We start from the raw sequence: 27,797 nt of genomic DNA on the forward strand, positions 1-27,797 counted from the left end.
TATGCATGGTTTTCTTGTAATAATAATCTGTCAGGCAGCTCGACTGTGTGTTTATAGGTTGTTTCTTTTTTGCCTAGGCTCATAAAACCACATTTACCGGTAACACTGAACACGTTTGTTGGTTTGATTAAAATATACTTTTACAATGACAAAGAAAGAAATGACAGCGGTTTTTTAAAAGGGCTGCCTTATTGCCCCGTTGGTATTTAATAAAAGGTTGAGACAGCATGTTGTTCGCATTAGAGCTTCCTCTTCCGCCGCCTGAATCGTACTCGATATCCTTCACCATACTACCGAAGAGGTATCTGAGGCGGTTAAGCAAGGAGGCAGGAGCTGTGTTTTAGAGAATCTGAACTCTTCGCAGTCACTATATCTTGAAGAGTCATGGAACCTGCCCCAGAACATCCAAAACCAGATCTTGAGTAAAAGTGATATGAAAGTCATGAATAGCACCAAAAAGATGAACCATTCTTTTTTAGACACCCCTCACCCTCCGATATTTACGACAGGCGAAATCACACTCAAGGCCATGTCGGAACATCTTCAAGTATTAGAGGATGCCAATATAAGTCTCACCTCGGCACAAAAAGAGGGCGTTGTGCACGAGATAAGAGAAGGAACATTGCAACATTTGCATAGTGAATGAAACATGCACACCATGTATTTAAGGGAGATCTCCTCTACCTTGTCTTCGCTTTTTAAAGAATTTGGAGGAGGGGGGGTCAATGATACCGGTGAGTAATTCAAGCGTCAGTGAAAGTGTTAGGAAACAACTTGAACCGTTAAAGACTTTTGTTGACAGGGGAGATGGGAGCTCTGATATTGATTTGCATGAGGTTATCTCTGTCACTGGAACACATAAACATAAAAAAAGGAAAAAGAATAAATTGAAAACACTACCAGAATTGAGAATTCCCAAGAACTACTCACGTAAATACTTACGCTCTATGGCTCAGAATGGCCTATATGATTTCCAGATAGATAATGAGACTAGGCTGTCCGGTGCAAGCTTAGAAAACAATGAAGGTATCATGGGATTTGGAAATAGATACAGAGGGGTGAGTCATTGTCTTCAAAGCTCTGCATTGGGGCGTGTTTGAGTTAATAATATGATGTCTGAACCTTTTCATCCTAACAGAGGTACAAGACAGGGATGTCCTTTATCACCTTTTTTGTTTAACATTGCATTGTAACCCTTGGTAGCATTGGTACAAAGTGAACAGAGATTACATGGCCTGAGGTTTGGGACAAAGGAAGTGAAAGTACTTTCTTATGCGGATGATATGGTGGTGGTACTCTCGAATCCTGAGAGGAGTAGTATGGTTCTTAAGGAGGTACTTGAAACTGTGGGCAAGTATTCAGGTTACAAGATCAATTGGGATAAAACAGAGGTGTTCACACCTTAAATGGCAGTTAGGAGAGGGGATTTTGTAGGATGGAACCTTAGGTGGTCTGAGGTGTATGAGAAATATTTGGGGATTTTCCTGATTAAAGATATGCGAAAAATTGTTCAGTTTGATGTAACTAAGTTGTTGGATACCCTTAAAAGAGAAATTAGGAAATGGTCAAGATTAGATTTAGTTACTTGGGCGGAAATTAATACTATCAAAATGTCACTTCTACCAAAGATCTTATATGCTATGCAATTGATTCCTCTTATTTTTTCTAAAAAATTGCTTAATGACCTTGATCGGGTTTTTAAGGATTTTCTTTGGGGTGAGAAGAAGGCTCCTAAGATTCCGAAATATATTTTGCTGCGGGACACAAAGGAAGGGGGGTTTGGATATCCGGATTTGGCAAAGTACTATAGAGGTTTTATTTTGAAGAAAGCAGCCCTATATGCAAATGTAGGGTTGGAGGAAGTACCAATTTGGTTAACTATAGAAAGGGAAGCCTTGTTAACATTCTGTTTGGGGAATATCTTTTCAATGGGGAGATTGCCTAAAGCGTCTACTAATTTACCGACTTTTAAGGTGACTACAGACTCAATGTCATGGTGGGTACTTAACTTCAATGGTAATGTGTTTTTGAATCATAATTAATCAATTTGGTATAACCCTGCTTTGCAAATAGGAAACAGACTTCTATATTGGCAAAGCTGGATTTCAAAGGGGGTGTCGTCACTGGGTGATTTACTGCGAGATGGGTGCTTGCTGACCTTTGAGGAACTTCAAGAAGTGTTTCAATTAGGCGGGAGGGAAAGGAATAGATACAAGGAATTAGAAAGTCTTTTGACTCAGGTTTTCAGTATGTTGACTATACCACTAGAGAAGGAGCCGGTGGGCTGGAACATGTTTTGCATATCGCCATGTAATGTATCTACATATTTAAAACTTACACGAGAGAGTGATTCAGTGATGGAGTCTTGGAACAATTTGAAAAAGAAATGGGAGATAGATTTAGGCTGTATAGTTAATGATGATGCCTGGAAATTTGTGTGGCGGGTTGGGTACAGTAGTAAGATGGATCTTAAGTTACAGCTTATTCATCAGGCAGTTTTGGGGGGATTGTACTGGACACCAGTACGGATGTCTGCTTTGGGATTATTAATTTAAGATTTTTGTTGGGGATGTGGGAATGAGATGAGGACAATGATCCATATGTTATGGCATTGTACAAGAGTGTTGACTTTTTGGCGAGAGGTACTGGATAGGTTGGACATCACTTTGTCAATTTCGTTTCCAAGAGAGCCGTTTCAAGTTTTGTTGTTAGGGAAAAGTGAGTGCTGTTTGAAGGCCCGCTTACATGGAGTTTGGATAGATAAGATTTTAGCGATAGCAATAAAACAGATCTTGAAAGTGTGGAAATCTAGGAAAAAAACAATTAATGATGTGATTGTGTTGTCTGAATTTGAATTGGCTATGTTTCAAAAACCGTATAAGGAGGAAATCTATTGGTTCTTATGGAAGTCTTTCATTAATTTGCATGGTAATGGAGTGCATAATGATGGTAATGATGAATAGGTTGTTTAAATAGGGTTAGTAGCACTGTTAGTAGTTTTTATTTGAAATGTTATATATGTTGTGGTCTTTTTGTCTTGTCTTTTCGTCTGTGTGTTGGGGAGCTAGATACATCTTGTACAAAATATTTTGCATTTCATTTTCATCTTCTTTTCTTTTTGAGGATATGACTGATGTGTAATGTTATTGTGGTAAAGTTTAAAGTTTTTTACTGTTTTAATTTTCTTGTATTTATATCTTGCATATATTTGTTGAAACCAATAAATAAAGATGATTAAAAAAAACAATGAAGGAATTCCGTCGAGGAAATTATTGAAACAGGTTTGATGAACGGGCCCGAGTTGTCAGAGGGGGTGGAAATCGGATTGCCAATAATGATAGATGAAAGGGTGGATGCATGTGAGGTGATGGGTGGGATCAGTACTAGAAGTTATTATCTTGAGTCCAATATGAAGCTAGTTGGCTCCTTAAAGCAAAATAAAAGAAATCTACACAGTAAGTCTAAGAAGAGGGCCAGTAACCCTGAAACTGTTTGTTATGACATATTTAAACAAAAACGTTCTCCCCAAAGGTTGACACAGAATGTACAAGTGGGTAAAAAGAAAACAAGCCAAAGTGAAATGCATGATGAGGCGCCACAAAGGTGTCTTCTGAAGACGCAATGATTAGACTTCAGACAAAAAGAAATGCCGCTACTAAAAGTAATGAGCATCAGACCCTGCCTAATAAACCCCTCTAGGTGTGCTAAATAAGCTTACCATTTCACAAGAGGAGGTTGGTAATTTGGTCAGGAACATCATTAGACAAGGGAATATGGAAAATTGCACAGAAGTATGGCAGATCGGTTTAATAGCGACAGATCAATCACAGGGGAAGGATAACACATGTATAATCTCTAACCTAGATCACAACCTGGGGCTTCCTAGTAATAAGGATAGACCAAACAGTCCACAAGCTGCTATCAAAAGTATTCAGAGGGAATAAAACTCGGTACCTAGTAGTACCATTGAAGTAGGAGCTTTAGTCAGAGAAGTCTGCAACAATATTTTTAAAAAGGTGCAATATATAGTGGATGAAACAGTAAAGAGTAAGTTGCCCCCCCTCCCATGTTTAGCAACAGAACGGAGCATGAAACAATTGGCTCATGATCCGGAGCCAGTGGTTGCAAAGGTGGATTTAGGAATACAACCCAAGGATTCCACTATACGATCTACAGACCAAATAAACTTGAGGGACCCGATCCTCCCAGATGAACTAAGCTTGATTTTAAACTATATTTTTGATCAGGGTGGCACCAGAGTCTTTGAATGAACCAGAATTCTGGGACTATTTAATGAGATACCGGGTTTAAGATTAATATCCTCTAAAGACATCAAGCTGGTGGATTTTATACATTCGTTTCGTTAAGATTTTGTGAGGCTGGTAATACCTTCTAGGTATGTCTATGACCTATTGGTTAAAGAAAAGGATAGCTTGCACAAGTTTGGGTATGATTATACACCATTTAATAATTTAACAAATCAGGTTCGATAAGCAAGCAAGAAGGTCTGGGCCCCTCTGGATCCGCTGTATCTGCCGAGAGATAAAAGAAGCACTAGAAATCAGAGAAGTGATGTATTCATACATTTCCTGTCCCAACACATATGCATTATTCTCACAATCTTGCACTGCCACCTGCTGGCCATCCTACTTGTTTTTGGTCCTGTGTCCTACACTTGCTCCTCTTCCCATGGCACTTTCCCCCTTCCCTCTCCCCTGCACTTGCGTAATCTCAATGTCACTTGGCCTAGTAAGATTGTTGTCTTGTCCTCCCTTTGTTTCCTCTCCCTTGTCTTGTTGCGCCTTGAAACACTTGTGTATAGGCGCGTTATAAATGTCATATCATATCAAGATCCACTGACCAAAGTATATGCTAGAGGGAAAGCAATTAGCCTTACCTCTAAAAGAATCGATTTTTCAACTAAAAAATCTAAAACAACTTTAGTATTGATAACAGCCTTGCCTTGATGTCATGGAACATTCGGGGTCACTCTTGTTTATCTACAGATACAAAGTTATGTGATATTTTACGATCTTATCCAATAATTTATTTACAGGAAACCTGGCATGTGTGGTCATTGATCTTTGATGGATATGAAATTACCAGTCTTGCTGCGGTACAAGGTACCATGGGCAGGTCAGTGGGAGGACTTGTTATCGCTACACAAAATGGAATTGGAATCCGTAAGATTGATGAGTGGTCAGTTGCTAAAGGTTTTTTTGCAGTGGGGCTGGAAGTTTATTCTTCTGTTTACATGAGATCCATGCTGCGGATCAATATTTACTGGAATCCGTTGGAAAACCTGGACATTCCTCTGACAGGACTTAATGCCAGAGTGGAGGAGTGGCTTGTGCTCTACCCAAAGCGTAAAATTATCATAAGCAGCGATTTTAATGATGATTGTAATACCGAAGATTGTGACTGATATTGACTTGTCAAACATGGAGAAAAATGAGACACAGAATGTAAGACAGATATATCACACGAAAGAAGCAGCAGGGTGCCAAATGGTGCCAAGCACTTGAAGGATGCGTTCTATGGGCAGACTCACCGACATGGTCAGCGAGAGGGGTCTCCTCTACAATTGATTACATATTTGTAAGCAAGACATTGCATGATAGGATTATTAATTTTGGTGTACAGTTTAATGATCATAGTGACCACGCTATTTTGAATTTTATACTCTGGGATGAGAATGAAGTTCACATAAAGAATAAAACCAACTCAGTCATGGCCACTAATGTTAGGGGAAATCGTTTAGTCTGGAATAAGGGGAATACAGAACTATTTAATATGGTTATGCTCATCTCTGGAAATAAAAGCAAGTAAATATTCTAGAAGTCATATCAAGAACATTTGAAGGTTATGATATCCAAATAATGAGAACAGGCAACAGGAATAAAAAAGTACCTCCATAAATATGATTATCAGGTCCAAGAAAAAAAGAAAGAAATATGCAAAATTATTAGTTTAATTAAAAAGAAGTATCCTTGTGGGGAAGAGGTTAATAAAGCTATAAAAAATTGAAACCAAGTCAAAAGAATTGTCTAATATCACATCGCCATCAGTTATGTCAAAGAGATGGAGATGCAATGATGGGGGCTTTGAAAGATAAAAGCTCTATTCATTTTAGGACTAGAATCAATCAATTAGAGAATAAGCAATGCTCCTCCCATATGAACCCTATAGTTGAGCAGATTGGGGGAAAGCATTTTAATAGTATATATGGTTATGGTAATGGTAATGATACATATAATTTGAAGGAAAGTAAGGAGCAAAAATGAGAACGAAATATATCAATTGCAACGAACGAAAGATTAATTAAGAAAGCTAGTTCCTCGAGAGCTGGGGGTCCTAATCAATAATAAATGTTTTGTTAAAACAAAATGTCGATCTCTGGTCTAAAGTACTACATATACTGTTCGCAGATATTCTAGCAACCATGGCCTTCCCAGAAATCTGGAAGACCTCACATGTCATACCAATTTATAAAAAAAAGACCCAGATCTAACCCAGCAAACTATAGACCCATTGCAATCATGGATGCCGATTCCAAGATTTTTGCATCAATGGTGCTAGAACACGTCTAACAGTGGGATCATCAAATTGGATTCAGGCGCTCCATATGACATGATATGATATGGCATTTGTAACGCGCCTATACACAAGTGTTTCAAGGCACAATGAGGCAGGGGGGGACAAGGGGAGACAGACAACGATCCTACTAGGCCAGGTGTCATTCAGGACGCGCAAGTGCAGGGTAGAGGGGAAGGAAAAAGTGCAGGGGGAAAGGGAGAGGAGAAAGTGCAGTACAGGGTTAGCAGAATACAAGATAAATAAATAATAAGGAAAGTGCAGTACAGGGTTAGTAGAATACATGATAAATAATAAGGGCCATCTGGTGGCAAGTGCAAGGTAAGTGCAGGCAAGTGCTGTGAGGAGGGGCTGTAGGACTACAAAGACAGTCCCGCAGTGCAGGGGTTGCCAGGAAGGCAGTGCAGGGTAGAGTGGCTGGGTCAAGGACCGAGATCGGTGAGTGGCCCGATTGCAGATTCAGTGCAGTTTCAGTGATTTTAGCAGGGGAGAGGGGGAGAGGGGGAGAGAAAGCGGAGGCAAAGAGGAAGGTTTTGAGGTGCTTCCGGAACCGGAGATGGTTCTCCTCAAGTTTCAGGGAGGCAGGAAGGCTGTTCCAGAGGGAGGCCCCTGTTGCGGGGAGAGATCTACCCCCAACTCGTTGCTTGGAGAAGCGGCTGACCCTGAGGGAGTTGGAGGCGGATGAGCGAAGAGCTCGAGAAGGAAGATATTTAGGAAGAGAGAGTTGAAGGTATTCAGGCCCCAGGCGGCCTTGTGGACAATGCAGAGGGTTTTGAACATAATCCTCGCAGTCACTGGGAGCCAGTGTAGTGATTTCAGTCCTGGAGAGATACGGTCCCTGGGCTTGAGACCAAGGACAAGTCTCGCAGTCCTGTTCTGGATGAGTTGCAAAGGGCGGAGAGTAGAGGCAGGCAGATTTAGATAGAGGCTGTTACAGTAGTCCAGCTGAGAGAACCAGGACTCTAGAGACACTGAACTTCTGGGGAAAGGAGAGGAAAGGAAGGCTACCTCTGAGGAGGTGTAGCTGTAGCTGGTAGTGTGACTTCTTAGAGACTACAGATATGTGAGGAGAGAAAGAGAGTGTAGAGTCGAAGATGACCCTGAGGTTTTTGCCTTGCAGGTAGGAGCAGGAAGAGGGCCAAGAGAGGCCGGCCAGAGAGCTGCAGGGAAGGAGGGAGTGGGTGTGCCGATGAGGAGAATCTCAGTCTTACTGGCATTAAGGCAGAGGTCGTTGGCGGCACACCATTCATGGATAGCAGAAAGACAATCCGAGATGAGGAAAGGGGAAGAGGAGGCCGAGGGTAGCCTGAAAATGAGCTGGGTATCATCCGCATAGCACTTAAAGTTGGGGTATAGTGCGGCGATGCAGTGGGCAAGAAGTGCCAGATACTGGTTGAACAGCCAGGGAGCGAGGTTAGATCCCTGGGGGACACCACAGGTAGAGAAAAAGATGTCAGAGAGGAAGGACCCCAGTTGGACCTGGGAGGGTCGGTTGGAGAGGAAAGAGGTCAGCCACACCAGAGCCTGACCAGTGATACCCAGGTTATCACGGAGACGGTTGAGCAGGATGGTGTGGTTGACAGTATCAAAGGCAGTAGAGAGATCGAGCAAAATGAGAACACATGGGGTGTTATAGTCAAGGTTAGAGAGCAGGTCCTCACAGATGCTCAGGAGAGCAGTTTCCTTGCTTCTGGCAGCTCTGAAGCCAGACTGATGGTCATGAAGACTACCAACAGATTCAGCATGGAGATTAAGCTGGGAGATGGCCAGTTTCTCCAGGAGCTTGCCCAGGAAGGGAGTGATAGAGATTGGGCAATAGTTAGCCGGGCAGGAGGGGTCGGAAGAGGGTTTCTTAAGAAGGGGGTGCACAAGAGAGTGCTTGAGGAGGGATGGGAAGACTCCAGAGGCGAAGGAGTGATTGCAGAAGTCAGCCAGGGCAGGAGCCAAGGAGTTGATGTGGTCCTTGATAGTTTTGGAGGAACAGGGGTGGACCTGTTTAGACGAGACTTTCAAAGATCGGACTTGTCTCAAAACCTCATCAGCAGAAAAAAGGGGAAAGGCAGAGAAGGAGGGAGGAGGGGTGGCTACAGAAGGGCCTGAGGAAGAGCAGGGGATAGAGGGGGGGCGGTGATAGGAGGAGAGTGAGGACAGGATGTCCTGAGTTTTTGTGATGAAGTGAGAGGCCAGTGCCGTGCAGAGGGCCTGGGAGGGGGGGACAGGAGAGGTAGAGACTGCAGCAGGGTTGGCCAGCTCCTTGCAGATTTTGAAGAGTTTGGCTGAATTGTTAGATGCCGCAGAGATGCGGGCTTGGATAAGGGCTCTCTTCTTGGTGAGAACGGAGAGCCGGTATTGCCTTTGGAGCAGGCGGCAGGCCAGTTTATCAGAGGATGAACATGAAGCACGCCATTTCCTCTCTGCCACCCTGCACTTGCGTTTAAGAGTGACGAGATCCGAGTCATACCAGGAGTTACATTTGGCTTTGGGCTTCAGACGGATTCTCATGACAGGGGCAAGGATATCAAGAGTATCAGATTTAGCAGAGTGGAGAGAGGAGAGGGCTGTGTCAGGGTGGGAGTCAGCCGAAGGGGGGTGTGGGGGAGAGAAGGTGGAAGCGAAAGCCTCAACTGACACGCGCTTCATGGGTCGGATGACCGAGAAGGAGGGTGGCAGTGATGAGGGTGGCTTTGCCTGTGGGGTAGGGAAGGTGAGGTGGGAGGATAGGAGAAAGTGATCACTCCAGGAGAGAGGAGTGGAGAGAGGGACAGAGAGGGGAAGGTCAGAAGAGATCAGAGCATCAAAGGTGTGCCCTGCAGAATGAGTCCGCCCAGACGGGAGGATAGAGAGTGAGAGAGAGTCGCAGAGGTCGCGAAAGAGTCCAGAGGGAGGACAGGAGGCATCCAGGTGGATGTTGAAGTCACCAAGAAAGAGGGGTTGAGTGGTTGAGGACAGGAGTGAGGAGGAGAGGTCTGCCCACTCGGAGAGGAAGGAGTAAATTTGACCAGGAGGCCGATAGATAGTAGCCACGGTAAGGGAATGGCTAGGAGAGAGAGAGAGTCGGCAGACAAGGCATTCAAAAGAGGAGTAGGTCTGCGTAGGCGTGACAGTGGCAGGAATCCACTCAGGGAAGATAAGGGCCACACCCCCCCCAGCACGGTTGGGCCTGGGCACGGAGAGGATCTTGTAACCGTCAGGTAGGAGTGTGTCGAAGCTTGTGACAGAGCTGGCCGTGAACCATGTCTCAGTGAGACAGAGGATGTCAAGGTCCAGTTCCTCAAGAAGGCGACAGGCCCTCAGAGGAATGTTTGATGGCAGAGCGAGAGTTAAGAGTGGCAATGTGGAGAAGGTGCCATCCTTGAAGGACTTCCGGGGAGGGGTACAGATTAGAGGTATGCCCTGCGGAGGTGAAGGAGCCCGAAAGGGGGCAGGGTGGGAGGGTGGAGGCAAGGTAGGCGAGGACAGAGGAGGGGGGACAGCAGGAGAGGAAAGGAAGTTGATGAGGCGCGGGAAGCGTCTATCAAAGAGGTGAAGGTTGGCCTGAGGGCCTTGGACCAAGACGGTCCCATTATCGTAGACATTAATGATGGCCTTAGAGGAGTGGAAGGGGGCCAAGAGGACATCCCAACGGGTGCCACCATTAATGGGAGAAGAGGAGAAAGGAGAGAGCATGTGGTGGGCTACTTACATGATATGATATGGCATTTATAATGCGCCTATACACAAGTGTTTCAAGGCGCTACTGTGAAGTAGTCTGCAGAGATTGGCTTGGGAGCTAAACTCCAACCCAGTTTATGTCGCGGCCATGGATTTATCCATGGCTTTTGATTTTGTGGATCACCAAATATTATGGGATAAACTAGACAAGCCGAGTATGCCAAAGGGCCTACTAAGCATCTTGATTCATCTTCATGCAGAATCACAGATATGAGTGAGGCTTTATTCGGAGGGTTTGTTAACCAGTCCGGTTAGCACCCTTAATGGGTTAAGACAGGGATGCTTTCCGGCGCCCATACTATATAATTTGTATGTGACTGATGTTGGAAGAACTCTCTTGAAGGTTGCCTTTGTTTTGCCCAAAATTGGGGGCATAAAAATTGCATGGGTCGCTTACGCAGATGATTTTGTTTTGGCCTACAAAGACTAATTGAAGCATTCAAACAATACTTGTTGGTAAATAAATTAAATACTAATCCGTCTAAAAAAGTCATCTTGAAGTTGTCCAATGCAAGGCAAACAAAAAACAAAAAATGCATGGTTCCTTGATCAGACTAAACTTGATGTAAAATCAGGCATGGTGCATTTAGGCTATCCTATTATTGCATATCCCATGAAATGCCTTTACAGAAACTATCTGATGGAAACGGCCAATAAACCCGCTATACAACCGAGATATGTAGACAAAAAGTATGGTAAGTTCTCTATTATTCCGACAGTCAGATTCTATATAGCGAAGGTGCTACCCCAATTTTGTTATGGTTTTGATTTTTTTCTATCATGGATTTTGTCGGAGTAGACTATTATGAAGCAATGATTTGGCGATCTATTTTGTACCATATACCTAAATGTGTGACATGCAGTTTTACGCTACGAATTAGGTTTGCAGTAAATACAGAGTACTGTTACATGTAAGAGACTAAACATAATGAGGAAACTCAATGTTAATTCGGTTAACACCCGTTACCATGCTTTGAGTAAAGATGCCAAGGAAGGTTACTCGAAGGGTGGTTTTGTTTATGATCTTCATGAGGAGGGCTTAAAGGAACTTCATAATGCAGGAATGTCCCTGGAATTAATTATTTTGAATCCCCAAAAGGTTAAGAAAACCATACAACTTAGAGACAGGGCGAGTACTTAAGAAAAAGTCTTAACTACTCATCTTTATGCACAGGTAGTTTCCAGTTACAAAGAGTCAGGCTCGATGGAACCGTACTTGAAATGTTTTTTGAATAAAGGTTTTAGGAATGATTTTTAAAGCATGGTGTAGACATTGTAAAAATAGGGAAGAATTGGAACCGCTGCCCCATTTGTTGCTTTTTTACCCAGAATATAGAAACCAAAGAATGGAATACTTTGGTAAATTTGTGTCTGACACAAACTGGGTGCCTTTGGACTTGCTTTGGATGAACATCATGCAGGATAAATCTGTTTCTCTGATTTTAATGATGTTGCGGTTTTAAAAAATGGTTTGCAAAATTTGTTAGTTTTCTTTTCTGATTTTGTAATGAATTACAGTTTTATGTTTTTTCTGTATTTGTGCTGATTTATATTGTTTTCTCTTTTGTAAAGGTTTTAATAAACCAAAACAATAAATTAAAAAAACTGGAAATAAACGTCTCCTATAAAAGTCTCATTCTGACTTCACTCCAGTGTCCAGTGGAACACCTTGGCCTTTGTCTTCAAGTTGCAGGTTTTCATGGTTCCCAAACCTATTGCGAAGGTTTCCATGGAAAGGGCCCTCCAAGACCAAGTTATCATAGGTGTGTCAAATCCTTAAAATCTCTTCTAGAAGTTGAAATTAGAAGTGGATCCTCATGGTGTCCGGTCAAAGGTTCGACACCAAAAGGATCGAATGCAATAGGGTCGAGGCAATAGGACTGAAAACCAAAGGGTCGAATTTTTTTTTAAAATATATATTTTTTTGAGTTTTCGTATAGTAAAAAAAAAGTGGTTTTTACACCAAAAACAGGGGTTTGGTGAGGGGCCCCCCCCACCTCCCTCCCCAAAAAAAAAAATTCGACCCTTTGGTTTTCGGTCCTTTTGATTCGACCCTATTGCATTTCGGTCCTTTGGATTCGATCCTTTGACCTATAACCCTGCCGCAGTAGTGGTCCACTCTAATGGAATTCTATGACCAGGCTTGCAGGAAGCACACTGGTACCCGACCATAGGAACCTGGACCTTGAGAAGCTCCATTCCTAGTGACCCCTGACGTAGCCTCCTTCACCCTTGGTGGAATTGGAATGTCATGTGCCTCCTCCCAAATCTACATTCTGCCCTGGGTCTGACATGGTCTGTCAGTACCTCCCTGGTCTCTCTGACTAATAGATATGTCTGTTCTCCTTCCGCCTTTTCAGTTCTTGTAACTGTCTTGCAGTCCAGCTTCTCTATCTCTTCTAACACCGATGGTGACAACTCTCCCTCCATCCTCCTCAATGTCTTCCAACTTCCTTTGGGTAACTCTCCCCAGAAGGTAACTGTCTCACTCCAATCCTCCTCAGTATACCTCTCTCCACTTTAATTTCCAACCTCCAACAATCTCTCAGCTCGCCTCGCAATAGATCTCTCGCTTGTGAATCCCCCCCAACTAATTTCCACCAGCTCATTCTCAAACACCCCACCCATTTGACTGAACAAGTGGGCTACAATAGTCTTGCCTCTCCTCCCCATGGGTGGTGCGAAGGGTCATGTAGTGTAGGCGGAGCTGATCTGATTTGTGTTTGGTCCATGTGGGCTAGCAGCAGGTTGACCTGAGCTTAATTTATGGCATGAACCTATCTTGATTTTAAAGCTGCCCTGAACATGTGAGCTTTCCTTGCCTCCCATTCAGAGCCCTTGTGACATGGTCTGCTTTGAACCGAGTCCGTCCATTTGTCCAGCGTCAAAAGTCAGGGACATCTTTTCAAAGCAATTAAGGCCGTTGGTTGTCGATGTAAAGCTGGAAACATTCCATCTTTGTAATCACAGTGACACTAGTAGGAACATCATAACAGTCTGTGTTTTGTCAATTGCACAGAGAACCTGCGTCAGTTTCAGTGCATTTAATAATAACACAACACTTTGTATATGTTTGACTGCCACGGTCTGTGGAAGCCTGACTCATTTCCGTTAAGGTTTTCTCCAGCAGCTGCGCTGAGGATTGAAATGTATTTCTGCAGTTGCAGGTGAATTCAAAACATTCCAACTCTGTAACTGTCCACTGCTTCTTGCATGGACCAGTGGGCATAGTCTGGGGATCCTCTGTATACCTCATTCAAGTCCAGCATCTACTAGCTTGGGGTGCCCCCGTCCCCATGGACCACCAAACTGTTAGTCCCCAAGGTTAGACAGGGGACCTTGTCACACAGCAGCCGGGAGGATAGCTCACTGGCAACACGATTGTCATGGAAGCAAGACAAGGCAGATCAACACATTTTCGAATCCTGTTCCCATCTGGTCTCCGGTATTAAGCATGTTAGAAAAGATTAACCACTTAATTAAAAGCACGTTTAACTTATTTGAAGCTAGTAATGAGGACATTACATTCAGGGCATATGTGCTTTCAAAAAACAAAATAGATGCAAATTCAACAGGACGGCATTACCTGAATTTGAGTTCTGCTTCCAGCTGTTATATTAGAAATAGTCCAACTGGCTTCTTTTCTTATTGACTCTTTTGGGCTTCTTAGCAGTTGCAAGAGGCAGGGTAACACAGAGCAATTCAAAACAACCTTCAATAAATTCAAAAGAAACATATTTTAAACTGGTCAAATGGCAAAAATCATTATTAACCGATGTGTACGAATCTGGACATACTAACACATTAAATGTAGCTCTGAAATAACTTAAGTGTTATAGGGCCTCATTACAAGGTAGGCGGTAGGGGTTTACCGGTACTGGTAAGGGCACCGGTACCGGTAAACCCCTACCGCCTTACTACGAGTTCCCTTTGCGGGACCTGACTTTAACGGCTGGCTTTACCAGCCGTTGAAGTTGGGTGCCGCAAAGGGATCTCGGAGCTAATTACGGTACCGCAATTTGCCGCAATTTGCGGTACAGTAATTAGCACCTTCACCATTCCCATTATGCCCTATGGGGGGAAAAATGGGAATGGGGAAGAGCCTAGGTGAATGGGGAATTACCGCCCCCGCTCACCTTGGAGTAGGGCGGTAATTCCGCCATCCACCAAGGCGGACACGGTAAAATACCGGCGGCAACCATGGCGCTAATAGCGCTATGGTTACCGCCTACCGTGTAATGAGGCCCATAGTCTTGTAAAGAAATAATACACCATCCATTTGGTGAACAATAGTATACGTCCATTTCTAGGCCTGCTGCACACCTTTGTTGCTATTCTGATTAACTGAATGAGCCACTGAGAAATGTAGCAAGTGCAGAAAGTGCAAGTACCATCATAATCGCAACTACTGTACTCCTAGTTCATAGTTCAGCCCAGTCCTCCATATTTTGGGATTCCCACCCCTAATGGGGGAAGGGATGGTGCAAGGCAGCATTTTAGTTATTACCAAGAGAGTGGGTGCTGGTGTGCATGTGCAAACACCTCTCGTATGTTCCTCCCTCACATATGCTCCCATCCCCAATCCCCAGTCCTCTTACTACTAGAGCCGGTTGTCCTTACAGTTCAATAGTGAAATATGGTTTAGAATTAATCGTATTTGGTTGAGGTGAACGTGCACCACCAGGATGGTTGTTCAATTTGTCTAATGTAAATGCGATTAAAGAAGGGGTGCAAACCCGCTGGTGAGGTGCCTCCTTGAAGTAGCACACTATGATGAACAAAGAATGTGGACCAAGGCCGTGAGGTCAGCGGTGCGGGCTGCACTCCTAGTTACCACTAAGTGGTATAACTACTTGATGTCAGTCAATTGTAGGTAATAACTATTACCTGTAATTGACTGACATCAAGTAGTTATACCACTTAGTGGTAACTGGGAGTGCAGCCCGCACCGCTGGCCTCACGGCCTTGGTCCACATTCTTTGTTTAGAATTAATCGTAACCTCTGCCATTGCTCTGGACAACCCTCCAGACCATTGTTCTTTGCCTGCCAAGTGTAAGGGTGCAGAAGTAAAGCTTGGAAACAATGGTGGCATATGTTTTGGGCAGAAAAGTATAATGATCAATAAAGGGTTGGAAACATGCCTCTCTATCCCTAAAACTAAGAGGGGTTTCCCTACCTCAAAGAAGACTAGTGAAATGGTCAAGATGTCCAAAAACTAAAAAAGTCAGTCACTGTCATCTCTCAAAAGCCTACCTCTGTCCCTAACACTAATAACTTAAATCAACTGTGTAAGGATGATCTCTTACCAAAGTAAAGTGTTCTCTGTAGTTCCAACCAATAGAAAAGTTCCCACTCTCTCTGTAATCAAAACTGGTGAAAATAAACAATTTTCGCAAATGTAAGACTGCAAGGCTAGGGTTGTGTGCCTTTCCCCTAGAGTTGTTCTTGTTCATTCCATATGGTTGTGGGTCCCAGACTTGCAATTTCATTTCAGAGCCTAAGGCACTCTATTTCCAGCTTCTGTTTTCACCCCCTTGCTTCCCCAGACCTCTAGCACTTCTCCAGTAACCTGCGTACCTGTTTGTCTCCTCTGTTCAGAGACCAGCATTTCCCGAGAACCTGTGCCACTTCTCGATGCTGCAGTAGCATTCAGGGTCGGCAGCAGCTCTGCAGATGTCTGACTTTTTCCGGCTCCTCTCTCACAGGCGCTTCACTGGGATCGGAGGTGCCCAGCGCTTTGACTCAGTAGCAGTCCGAGCAGTCCTTCCGTCCTGGACCACATTTGGGTTTTCCTTCTTCTACGTTCACAGCTTCCCTTTCGGCTCTCACCTGCTGGACTTGTGCACGGCTCCCGCAGTTCCTCCTCAGAGGACAGCTCTCTCTCGGCAAATCAGCTGAGCTGCCTTTGAACTTCTGTGATGGAGTGTTGATTTGCTTTGGGCCAATCACATACCGTGAGAGGCTAGACCGCTCACTCTGGTTCCATAGAACGATCCTTGGATTCCCGGTTATCATCATCTTCAAAGTACTTAAAATAAAGCCATATGTAGCATACTTTGTATTCTTTGGTGTTTTAGTCCCCTCAAGTATATTAGGTTGACTAACTTGACAATAACATACATTGGCTCGGTCTAAAGAGGGGGAAAGAGGATTTAGCATTGGAGAAAATTACAAAAGGGGAAGATCATATGCAAATCAGGCATGGTCCCACCCCAAAAGGAGCAGTCAAGCCCAAACATCTGTAATGGCTTGGCAGGCTGAAAAACGGTGGTCTGGAGGGTTGCCGAGAGCATGCCAGAGGTTAGGATTAATTCCAAACCTTCCAGCCATCACCTCTGTTGTTTTTATAGTTCGATAGTGGCAGGGAGGCTATCCTGGAGTGGGGACTATGTTTTATATGTACAGTACCCAGTTCTCTAAATAACGTCCCAGTTCCTTCATACTTGTGGGAGATTGCAAAGCAACCTAATTCTGGAAGGATGGAGGACGATAAAACAATCAGAAACTAAGAACCAGGAAAAGCCTTGCCAAACATGTTACGAAATACAGCTTGTTCGAATTTGGCATCAACACTAGAGCTGGAATCTAGAGAGTAATGTTTACAGAGTGCATTATGAATAGCCCACATATCTCATTGTGCATGCCCTCTACAGGAACATGTTTCTCTATGGTCACTGGGAATGCCTTTGCCCCGACGAGATGGGCATGAAGCCCCTTTGGAGGAGTCGTATTTCTGATGGAACAGCTCTCCAAAAGGCAATCCCCCACTGATCCAGCGATATTTGTCTTCTTCACTTTCTGCCCAGGAGTTTGAGCCCTGTAGATGACAAATATGATAGGAAGAAGCAATCTCCTTCCATTCCAGGTAAAACTGAAGAAATCTGCTGATGTCCAAGTTGTGCAGAGAACGTTCCGCCTCAGACTCTGGGTTGGAGAAATGTCTGCGAGGCCAATTTATTGACTAAAATTACATTTTGAGACTACTTTGTGAGGGAAGTTAGGCTGGGTCCTGCGAGCCACATTCTCCTTGTGAAAAATAAAAAAGGGCTGCCACAGCAAAGTGCTTGCTGTTCACTAACCCTGCATGCCGAGGTGACCACCACCAACTTCTGTCTACATGGAAACAAATGTGTCCATAGAAGCTATGTGTTCAAATGATTTATACGCCCAGATGGAAAGAACTATATTGCGTGCCCACGTTAGGTGAGGAGGTCATACCAATTTTAGGGGACTACTGAAATGTCTTGTACCAGTGGCTTAGACAATGAAAAATGCACGGACCTCCCAATGTCCGCAGTGCATTTTCTGCTCACGGTTAACTCTTTTCTGTTGCAGGGCTCCAACTCCTAGAGTAAATCTGTTAGCAACTAAGAAAACCCAGACCGGAGGTAGAATAACAGAATCAAGTACAGTCCAGGAACCGACTGAGAATTTCTGAGCCAAACAGAAATGAGACACGCAACAACCGATCTGCCGATCCCAGACGGATCCCAGGTGAATGCAGGGCAATAGAAAACGAACTTGGAGTCAGAAGACACAGCAGGGGGGCCAGAGAAACAAGAAACCACCCTGTGATGGTCCATCGTATGCAGGCCGCTGCAGCGGGGCAGGAAAGGAATGAGCCAACGGCTCAGGGGCGTGCATGCCAGCAACAACTAAATGGCCTCGCAACAAAGGAACACGGATGCCGAAGGCCCACAGGAGACCACTCAGCAACTATCCTCAGATGCCACATAAAAGGCACAGGATGCAGACCTCATGGAGCAGAAGCGAGATGGAGGCTCCGCAGGCACTGGCGTGGGATCCCCTCCTGCATGCGGCAATGGGTGGTCCAATGCAGGCGAGGGTCACTGCAGCACCAGAGAGAAAACAACACAAGAGAAAAGGAGGGTCACGCAGGAGGTACCTGAATTACCACAGTCCTTACCTGGGACCATAACTTCTTATTCCGGTGGGGAGACGGACCTCTCAACACATACAACATAACGTAGGGAGAAAAGGCTGGGTACGGACACTTCCCTTTTAAGCCTTCACAGAGGGTGGGACTGTTATAGACATCCACCAATAAGAACCCAGACCTGTATTTAAAGGAGACTGTACTGGACTGTGGAGTTGTTCATTAATTCTCTTCACATCAGCTAGCAGAGTAGGACGGAGGAGAAGAGCAGGAGTACGTCTGGGCTTATTGATAGAGAAGAAGTCAGAAGTCTCAGGAAAACCCATAAAGAGAGGACTAAGGGGGGCCCTGAGCAAGAAGAGAACCAGAAGAAAAAAAGAATTGGAGACAAGGGAAACCTACAATGCTGTAAGTTGAGGTGTTAAGCAAGACAACCAATACAAGGTTGCAAATGAATGTCGCTGGTCCTGTCCTGATTGTGACAAACCTGTAACACATCCTGAAACAAAACTGGCAACAATAATCACCAGCACCTGAAGAAAGCCAAAGGGAAAATGTGCAGCCTAAGCTCCTGGATGCCATCACACCATCAGAGACTTTTTCCAAAACTGTGCTGGAAAAAGGCAGAGGGGCTTGAAGGTTTTTTTTAAAGCCTCTCACTTGTGTAATCCAGCCCTTGTGGGAGAAAAACAGGTACAGATTGGTTCCTAATGTCAGGTGAGAGCTGCAGCTAATGAAAGAGGTAGAGGGAGACAGAACCACCAGGACCACAGTATAAAAGGAGACTTGAGGATCAGCAGAATGTGAGTGGCAGGGTTGAGATCACGGGTGGGCTCAAGGGTGGGCTGAGAGACCAGACCGAGGACTGAGGAGTGGAATGTAAAGAGTTGGTGGCAGAGTTGGAGCAGAGTGCAGATGAGGTATGGTACCAGTTGCATGCATGTTGTGAAGTATGAGGAGTGCTGTGTAAAAGCTGAGTAAGAGAGAAAGAAAGATATTGAGAGGGAGAAGGGAGGGAGAAGGGAGAGGGGAGAGGGAGGAGTGTAGTGGGAATTAGAGAAGAGTTTAAGGGAGAGCATGTGTATGGTGGAAGGGGATGGAGAGAGTGCTAGAGGGCAGGGGAGTATCGATGGCAGAGTGAAGTAGGAAGGAGCCAGATAGATAAGGCTGTTTTGTCGCTAGACCCTCGTGAACAGCTAGATTGAGATAGTACCTGACAAATTACAACCTTTCTTGGAGACGGTGCAAATTCTTAAGGCAATCTGTGACGATGCTGAGAAAAGCCTTGCTAAGCTATTAAACCTGGCTGTTATGGTGAATTTGATTCATTCTATCTTTGGTGAGTAAAGTCTCTGCCTGGAGACAATACATTGTTACATTTTTATCACAAGCTTTTAATTCCGTGGTCGGAATCCCTGAAACGTACAACATTTTATTAAGCATGGATCTCCTAGAACGTCTCACTTGCGTTGGGAAATGGCTTCCCTGACACCACATGATGAACTGCAACAGTATCAGAACAAATGCTACTAGTTTTGAGAGAATGAAATTGACTTTCATTGAAATTAAGCATTTAATTTCCCTCACTGTGACTTTGGGTCAGTCTAGAGAAAGCTTCAGGCTCCTTCTGTTGGGGAAGGTGTCTGTAGCAGGGTGATGTGCAGAGAGGGAAGGGTCAAGGTTTCCCCTGACTGTCATGCATTGATCTGCTGGGTGGCTCCAGGGTTAGGTTCACCAGGGCTCTCCGGACTCAAGTTTCTGCATCGGTCACCTCCCGTGTAATGTGGATCATGGGACTGTGACAGTGGGATCCTCCATATAAAGCTAGAGGCCCAACATCCACTGGGTCGGGGCGGCATCCCAGAGCTATGCAGAGCACTTCACAGTCCAGATGGTGGTCTCCACCAGGAAGACCTAGTCAACAAAGCCATGCCCCATGTTATCTGTCACAGCTAACCCAAATGAACTTGACAGAGCACAGTGGCCGGATCCTGGAAACAAGTGAACAGGAGCATGACATTGCTGCTCTACACAGACTAGAATTTGAAGAGTTTTTGTTTTTAAGAACAAGCTCTCACAAGACAGTGGCAAGTCGTTCTGGACATTCCAGTGAAGTAGAAGAACCTGCAATCCTGGACAACACCATGTCTTAGCTGGAATCAGTGCAACTGGCCATCTTGGGACAGATTCAACATCCCCAACTTTCTCCCTTAATATCCCCACTGCAAAAATGTGTAACCGGAGAAGGCACAGAAGAGTGCACTGCAGCAGCCCATTGGGAGAAGACCTCCTGGGCCCAATACATCAGTCTCCTGCTGACTGTGGAGCTCATATTGCCTATCAAGTACTGTACACTGATGGAGTGAAGGACTAGGAAACACTGAAGAGCTTGGAACAACTTGGAGCTTGTAGGGTCTGGCCCTGGGTTTCATCGGCAGCAACTAAAGGTGAAATTACTATCAACTGAAACACCCCTGCAAATGATGTCCTGAATCAGAGTCAAACTGGAGGAATGGTTGAGAAATAAGGTACTCATAGAGATATAGGGACAACTCATACTCAAAAGGGTTTCTTAATTCCCTGCCACCGTACTTAGAGAGCAGTCCAACAGATCCAACAGCCAAAAGTGGTACAGGTTGTTCAGATGCCCACCAGCTTCTAAAGAGTCTAGAATAAGCGGCCTGTAGGCCTAGAGGTTCCCCATAAGAAACCACTTTTCAGAACATCTCGGTGAGAAGCACACACCATTCCATGGAAGAATTTAAGCAATTGTCTAGAGAGTCAACAAAAGATTCCAGTCTATTCAAGCCCCCTCTCACATGAAACACCTTTAGAACCTAAGAAGCACCCACCATTCTTGATGGAGAAACCAAAATATGCTGTTTTGCTTGTGGAAAAGAGGGGGCATTTAGCCAAACACTGCCCAACCATTGCAGAGCCTGAATTGATGGACAGAACCTGTGTCCTAGTGGAAGAGGAGCCAGAATGGGGCGATGACTGTGCCAAAGAACAACCCCAGGCCCAGTTCATAGCAGACAGCCAGGTGATGTTGGCTCATAGTGAAAACCAAAAAAGATACTACATACCAGTGCAGCTAGATGGTAAGATTACTCAGGCCTTACTGGATTCCCAAAGTCGACAGTTATCCAAGCAAACTAATGTTGCATATCCAGAAGAACTTCTCCCAAACAGATATAAGTACACATCACCTTTGTCAACCATGATCGAGAGGTCTACCCAAGGGCATTGGAGCATCTTAAAATACATGGAGAAGCACTACTCATGGAGATGGCCATTTTTAAACATCTGTAAGAAGCAGTGCTCCTGGGTCACTGACATACTGGAATTCTAGGCATGCTTTGAACAGTCACAGCAAGAAAGTTCCCTGGGTTTCACCAATGGGGAAACTATCATTGATCCTGATAAGAAGGGGTGACTGTTAAGGTTAGCTGGGCGTGGTCTGTTGATTTTGCGAAAAGAAAGATGCCAAATGAGCCTTGTTCCAACTACCAAATTCATTATAATTGGAGGAGGGTTGTGGTCAAAATAATATATTAATCCTAGGGCGGTATCGGACTGATACTTCTCCCCCCCACCAACAGCACAGGGATGGGCCTGCAGAGTATAGTCACATTAGCCCCGCCCCCCTTTCAGAGGGACCCTAAGAAATATACTCCCCAATCTGGTGGGCCATTTAACACAGACCGCAGCAATATCGTTATACTGCAAACGTTGGAAATTGGAACATCGAAATATTTGCCCCGAAGAGGCTTACTGCATGTATATATGTTTACGGTGGTCGAGCAAAAGTAGAGCACAGCAAAGCCCTGCCAGCTCTGTTCCCCATTTCTGACATGCCTGCAGATGTACACATGCTCAGAAATTCAGAACCAACATGGCAGACCGGTCTGACAGATTGGCAAGTCAATTTTACACACCTGAGCTAGTTATCTTTACGCTCATCCCCAGAGGGAACCGATTATGCTTCCCTGGTGTTACGCATTAGGCTAAAGCCAATCCCAGGTGAGGGGACATGTCTATAAACCAGGGAGAGAAATCGTAAGCATGGGCATTTGATGTAGCTGAATGGTGAAAAGGTGGAGATGAAAAAGGAAGTAAAGGTGCTTGGGAAGGTGGAGGTGCAAAAGAAATTGAAGGAGTAGCTGGTTGAAAGTGCAGGTGGAAATGGAAGATGGGAGGGAGTAGAAGACATTGGTGGAGGTGAACATCAAGGCAGAGGTGAGGTAGCAGAGGAGGTTGGACAGCAAGAAGGAAGGGAAAGGGGAGAAGAAGTGAAGGAAATTAGATAAAACATCTAGAGTGAGGTAGGTGGAGAAGTGACAAGGAGAAAGGAACAGTTTTGCAGGAGGGAAGAAGCAAGAACCAAGGAAGGAGTCCAATGGGAAGTCCCTTGGAGGCATATGGACAGTACTTGTCTGAGAGAAAGACAACACAAGCCTGTCTTTTGTCTGAGAGAAGTGGGAGGAGGAATGGGCATGTAGTGCAGCATCAAGGGGGTTAGATGGTAGCCAGCTCAAGGGCTAACTACAAAGCTCAGGAGGCAAGCCCTCAAACACGAGTGAACATCGACTTGGCAACAAGAGAAACGAGACTGCCTTGGATGGCAGGAGGTGAGGCAGAACCAAGCTCTCCCAACTTCTCTGGAAGCCTCCGTGGAATCAGATTACAAAAAGCATTTAGCACCAGCAAAAGTGTCTAGGATATGATGGTGACTAAACAAATGGCCTACCAGGAGAGGCCACTCGGCCACCAGGACTTCCTTCATCGGAAAAGCTCTGTGCACATCAAATTTATTAACTAGGCAGAGGAATTTTAGGACCTGGATTTTTGCTTCATATGAGATTCATGTCATTGGGATGGTGCTAACACAAGCCTTTTGATTAATCTATCTATATATATATTTGTGAAAGTGTGTTTGTAGGTTCGGGGTTGGCTCCAGCCCCATAAAAGTTGGTGGGCTGAAATGTTGGCCCACGGTCGGCATACCAGTCTGGGGCCTACTGGCGATTGTGAAATTTGACCAACCCCACCCATTCACCCTGCACAGGGCGGGGTCCGACCCTGTGCGCCAGTATAGGCGATTTCGGGAGATTGACGATTTAGCGACTTTTGCAATAATAGAAAGTTAGGACACAAGGTCGGCATACCAATCTGGGGCGTACTGGCAAAGTGACATTTGACCAACCCCACCCATTCGCCATGCACAGGGGTGGAGCGGGGTCCGGCCCTGTGCTAACAGTATAGGCAATTTTGAGAGAGTGCCGATTTTGTAATTTTTCAAAAACTGGAAGTTATGACGCAATAAAACGTACACAAGGCTATAGCAGACCTCCACGCGCATGTCAGCTACAGACCCGTGCAACGCTGGGTGGTACTGTTAGTGGCTACATAACCATAGTGCTTTGCTATGAGGATATGAACTAACGCTGAACCTCGAGGGATAGCTACAAGGTGGAGAAGTGGCATGCTGCTTTTTAACTGAAATGGGTTATTGTACTCCCACATTATATGGTAGAGCGTTTTTTCTTGCATTTTTGAAAATCTAGAATGATATTCATGGTTGTATGCATGGTTGTTGACGAACATGGCCAGCCCAAAAATCACAAGGATTTCCACTACACCACGTTGATGCTCCATGGGGGAAATGCTATTGTACTTGTTGCATCCTTGAGACCTCAGTATTGGGCTGATTAATCATAACCTAGTGCTGCCTGATAAGCCATAATGTAATCTTTTCATGTAATGGCTGCGTACCCATAGTGCTTTGCTCTGTGGCTCTGAATTAGAGGGGGGCTTCCAGTAATGGCTACTGTCACATGCAGGGCTTTGCTGAAATGTCCTATCCTGCGGTCCCATTATGTGACAGAGGGTTTTTTTCTTGCATTTTTTTTATCCACTGCACTAGTGATCATCTTTGATAATTGATCTTGGTTGTAAGTACGATAGCAAGTGCAGACAGAATTTAGAGATTCCATAAAACACCAATTGAGCTCAAGCACAAATTAACTGTTCAAACTAAAACACTATTTAAAAATGGTGTAAGTATGTTTACCTGTGTTTGAACGTCATCGCCTGTTACTATATTGCCCACAGCTCTTAAGGCTGGCGATACCACCTTGTAGTCAGAATGCCTGGAAAAACAAATTAGATTACTATGAATTCAGTGATTATCGTAAGCAATGAACACTATACGCATTTCTAACAGAGCATAGTAAAGGTTGTTTCATTGCAGAATTCTATTTCCGGTTCGGCAAAGCTTAAGGTTTTCATGACATCTTTTGATGGGTGCCCCTTATAAGTACTAGTCAGAGCATAGGCAGTGACTAAAGAGTTCAGGTAGGTAACCGACAAGGTTTATAGTCATTCAATCGACAGCAAAAGCATCTAAAAAAAAGCATCTAATGCATTTTTTTCATTTTTATTTTTTAATGGGGGGTCCTCCCCACCCCCCTTTTTTAACCTTTAAAACCCATTTTTATTAAACTAAACCCTTAACCATCTAAAAAATGCATTAGATGCTTTTTTTTTATAGATGGTATGGCTGTTGATGCTTTGGTTGTCGATGCAATGACCAGATACCAACCAAAACCATTGTCAAATGGTGCTTTACGTTATTTTATTAGCTCAATTGTTTTCATGAAATCAGCATTTATCTTAATTTTAATCTAACGCAGAGACTGAGAAAAATCTGTGAAAACAGATGCACTGCCTAATGTTGGCTCCAAGTAGATAAGTGGAAACAGCAGATCAGATGTGATTCATGTTCAAAAGAATGTATAAAAATGCAAGATAGTTGTCATTTTGGGAACAAGGGACAGTATGCTGTAGCCTCGCACTGCTGAAGTGAATTGCTGGAGCAAGGCATCCTTCTTCCCCATAAGTCTTCCTACAGAAAAGGCACACAGGAATATCAAAGAAGCTGCTTTGTCCTGGGGTCTTCTGGCTCATGGAACCTGGGGCCATGAAGGAATCAGTCGCTCCCTAGCTTTTTCCACTCAATGGATTCTTAGGGGCTCATACAGGAAGCAATCCCTACAAGAGTCTTACTAATCAAAGGGGTCACAGAGTCCTTGAGATCCGAAGGGCAGGAGATGGATCTACCTCTGGCAGACGTTATCTGGAAGAAAATGCAACTGGCAAACATTAACCAATTGACTCTCTTGTGGCCTAAGGGGTTGGTAGTGCCACAGAAACACATGCTATGAACATGTTGTTAAAAAATAAAATGAACTAAAAATAAGTGTCAGGAAACTACACGAACTCAAATAAAACCCATTGATTTCCTTCATTTTTCTAGTAATCCCCATAAATACTGGAATCCCCCATCCTATAACTTTTTTAATACTCACACCTTTCCCTACTCTCTTTTACTTTCCTCAGACATCTACATGCACTCTTCCCTCTTATGCTAATTCTCAATGTGTCAGTATGCAGATTCTGCCACTTAAATAGATGTAAATGTATACTTATACATTCGAATGCAATGTGTTGCATTTTATATTTAAAAAGTGGCCCTCAGATGTCCCTAAAATTGCCAGTTATGCCTGTACACTTTTCAAGAAGTCTCGGGTGTAAATGGAGTAGCATTGTGAATTACTGGCCAAGGGTGAGGAGGAGCAGGTGGAGCAAATTTCGTACACAATGAAGATGTGGTAAGGATGCAAATGTCTTAGTACCAAACATTTTACTAAGATGTTTCACAAAAATCAAACATTGTTGTAAACGAAGATGATCTCCGGAGTGGTCACCTGGATTGAAGGCATACCGCCTTAAAATGTTGAACTATTACCAATTAGGACACGCTCTTCACGCAGGTCAATGGTGATAAGGCTGTCTCATACATATCCAGCCATATTGATTTTTGTGGGTAAAGAGTTGCTCGGCCCCTACACTAGCGCCCAATAATGAAGAAATCAGTGCTTACATCAAAAGTTCCACCAATCTTCTACACACTCCAGCATTAATCACAACTTGTATTTTAACATTGGGGCCATCCGATAGGTAGGAGAGTGCCCAACAGGCATCCGCTAATGCATCCGGGTCATCGATAAACAGCAGCCTTGAAAGCATCGTCAAACATGGAGAAACCTGCAGAAAGTGTATGAAAAAGAAAGGGAGGCTGAAACAAAACATGCGCATGTACACAACACTGATTTGCCATGCCTTGATTGAATACCTCTTAACCAATAGGTCTGCCCACTCGTAAGAAATGGTACAATGGTAGACAATTTCAACAGCGTGTAATGTGCCAACCATCTTTATCCTGTAGGCAGATTTCTAGGAAATCAGTATGGACAAGTGAAAACCTGCAACGCTTTCTTAAAATTATCATTTCTCTTTTTCAGAATGGTTATCTATATTCTGTGCCAGAGTGGGTACATTGTATCTCCAAAAAAGTATTCCTTCATAGTTCAGAAGCATGACCTCAATTTCGTGTATCTCTTCTATGCACACCTGAGCAGACGTCTATAGAGGGGAATGACAATGAAAACTGAAAACAAGCTGTGTTGTCTGCACATAGGAATGATCTGCTCTGCCGTGACCTGCATTAAGCATAACCTGGGGAAGCAGATTAAGTGATAGGATAGATCAAGTCGCTGCCAATCAACCAAATTGGTGAACACAAGAGGCACACAGAGAAACAGGACACAGTCACGAGAAGGCACTGTATGTGAATGGGACATTAAGACACCATTTACAAGTCAGGCCATTTCAGCAGTAGCTGGAACTCGACATTTTTGCTGAAAGAAATGATGACCTGCTAATGACCCAAAGGAGGAGTCATCTGGAATCAGCCTCTGGTGCAGAATGGAAATGCTAATGAGGGATGCAAGAAATCGGAGATTGCAATGATTGATTGATAGTTTATTTGTATAGCACCTATACACAATGTGTTTCAAAGCGCTTCAAGGTGAGGGAGCAAGGGAAAATACAGTGACATTCCTACAAGGCTTTGAGACATGAAGAATGTGAAATTACTATCATACTATTCCTGGCAACATTTCAGATAGTGCAAGAGGTATGACAAAGATAAGGAGGAGAGATGGGTGGATAGGAGATGAGACAGACAGGCGACTACCATACTAGGCCTGATGATATTTCTGGTAGAGCCGGAGAGTTGACACGAGGTGCAGAGAGGGGGGGGAGGAGGGAGGAGGAGAGGAACAAAACAAGCGACTATCGTACTAGGCGACATTTCAGGTAGTGCTGGAGGGGGAGGACATTAACACTGTTGATGTTAATCTTTTGACAAAACCAACCCAACTGAACTCAGACCCTTGCCATGAAACAAAAATGTCATCAATATAACGCCACCAAGCAACAATCTGATCATTGAAAAATTCAGATATAATTTCAGATTGCACAGAGAGATGCACTTGTCTTTGAAATATACATTTGCGCAAAAATAAAAATAGAACATTCATTTACGAAAACGTGTGTTCTATTTCGTGCGTGGGGTTTGCTTTTTTCACATAGAATCTGAATACATCTGAATACATTTTGAAAGGCTTACGGCAGGATGTACGCATAATAGCCCAATCAGCCTCAATTGGCATGGAAAGGAGTTTGAAA

The 27,797-nt window shown here is 44.1% G+C and overlaps 1 protein-coding gene across 4 annotated transcripts in view; it reads right to left on the minus strand.

The window, feature by feature from the left end:
- Positions 1-27,797, minus strand: part of KPNA5 (karyopherin subunit alpha 5) — a 594,400-nt gene that overhangs the window by 179,914 nt on the left and 386,689 nt on the right. For all 4 annotated transcript variants that reach the window (XM_069606642.1, XM_069606645.1, XM_069606643.1 and 1 more), the window contains 3 exons: positions 26,149-26,312; positions 24,277-24,355; positions 13,892-14,017 (listed from right to left, as the gene is read on the minus strand). In XM_069606642.1, the coding sequence (XP_069462743.1) occupies positions 13,892-14,017; positions 24,277-24,355; positions 26,149-26,312 (369 nt within the window). The remainder of the gene's footprint in view (positions 1-13,891; positions 14,018-24,276; positions 24,356-26,148; positions 26,313-27,797) is intronic.

Source organism: Ambystoma mexicanum, chromosome 4p, assembly GCF_040938575.1.
Source record: "Ambystoma mexicanum isolate Mex_15411 chromosome 4p, UKY_AmexF1_1, whole genome shotgun sequence".
NCBI lineage: Eukaryota > Metazoa > Chordata > Amphibia > Caudata > Ambystomatidae > Ambystoma > Ambystoma mexicanum.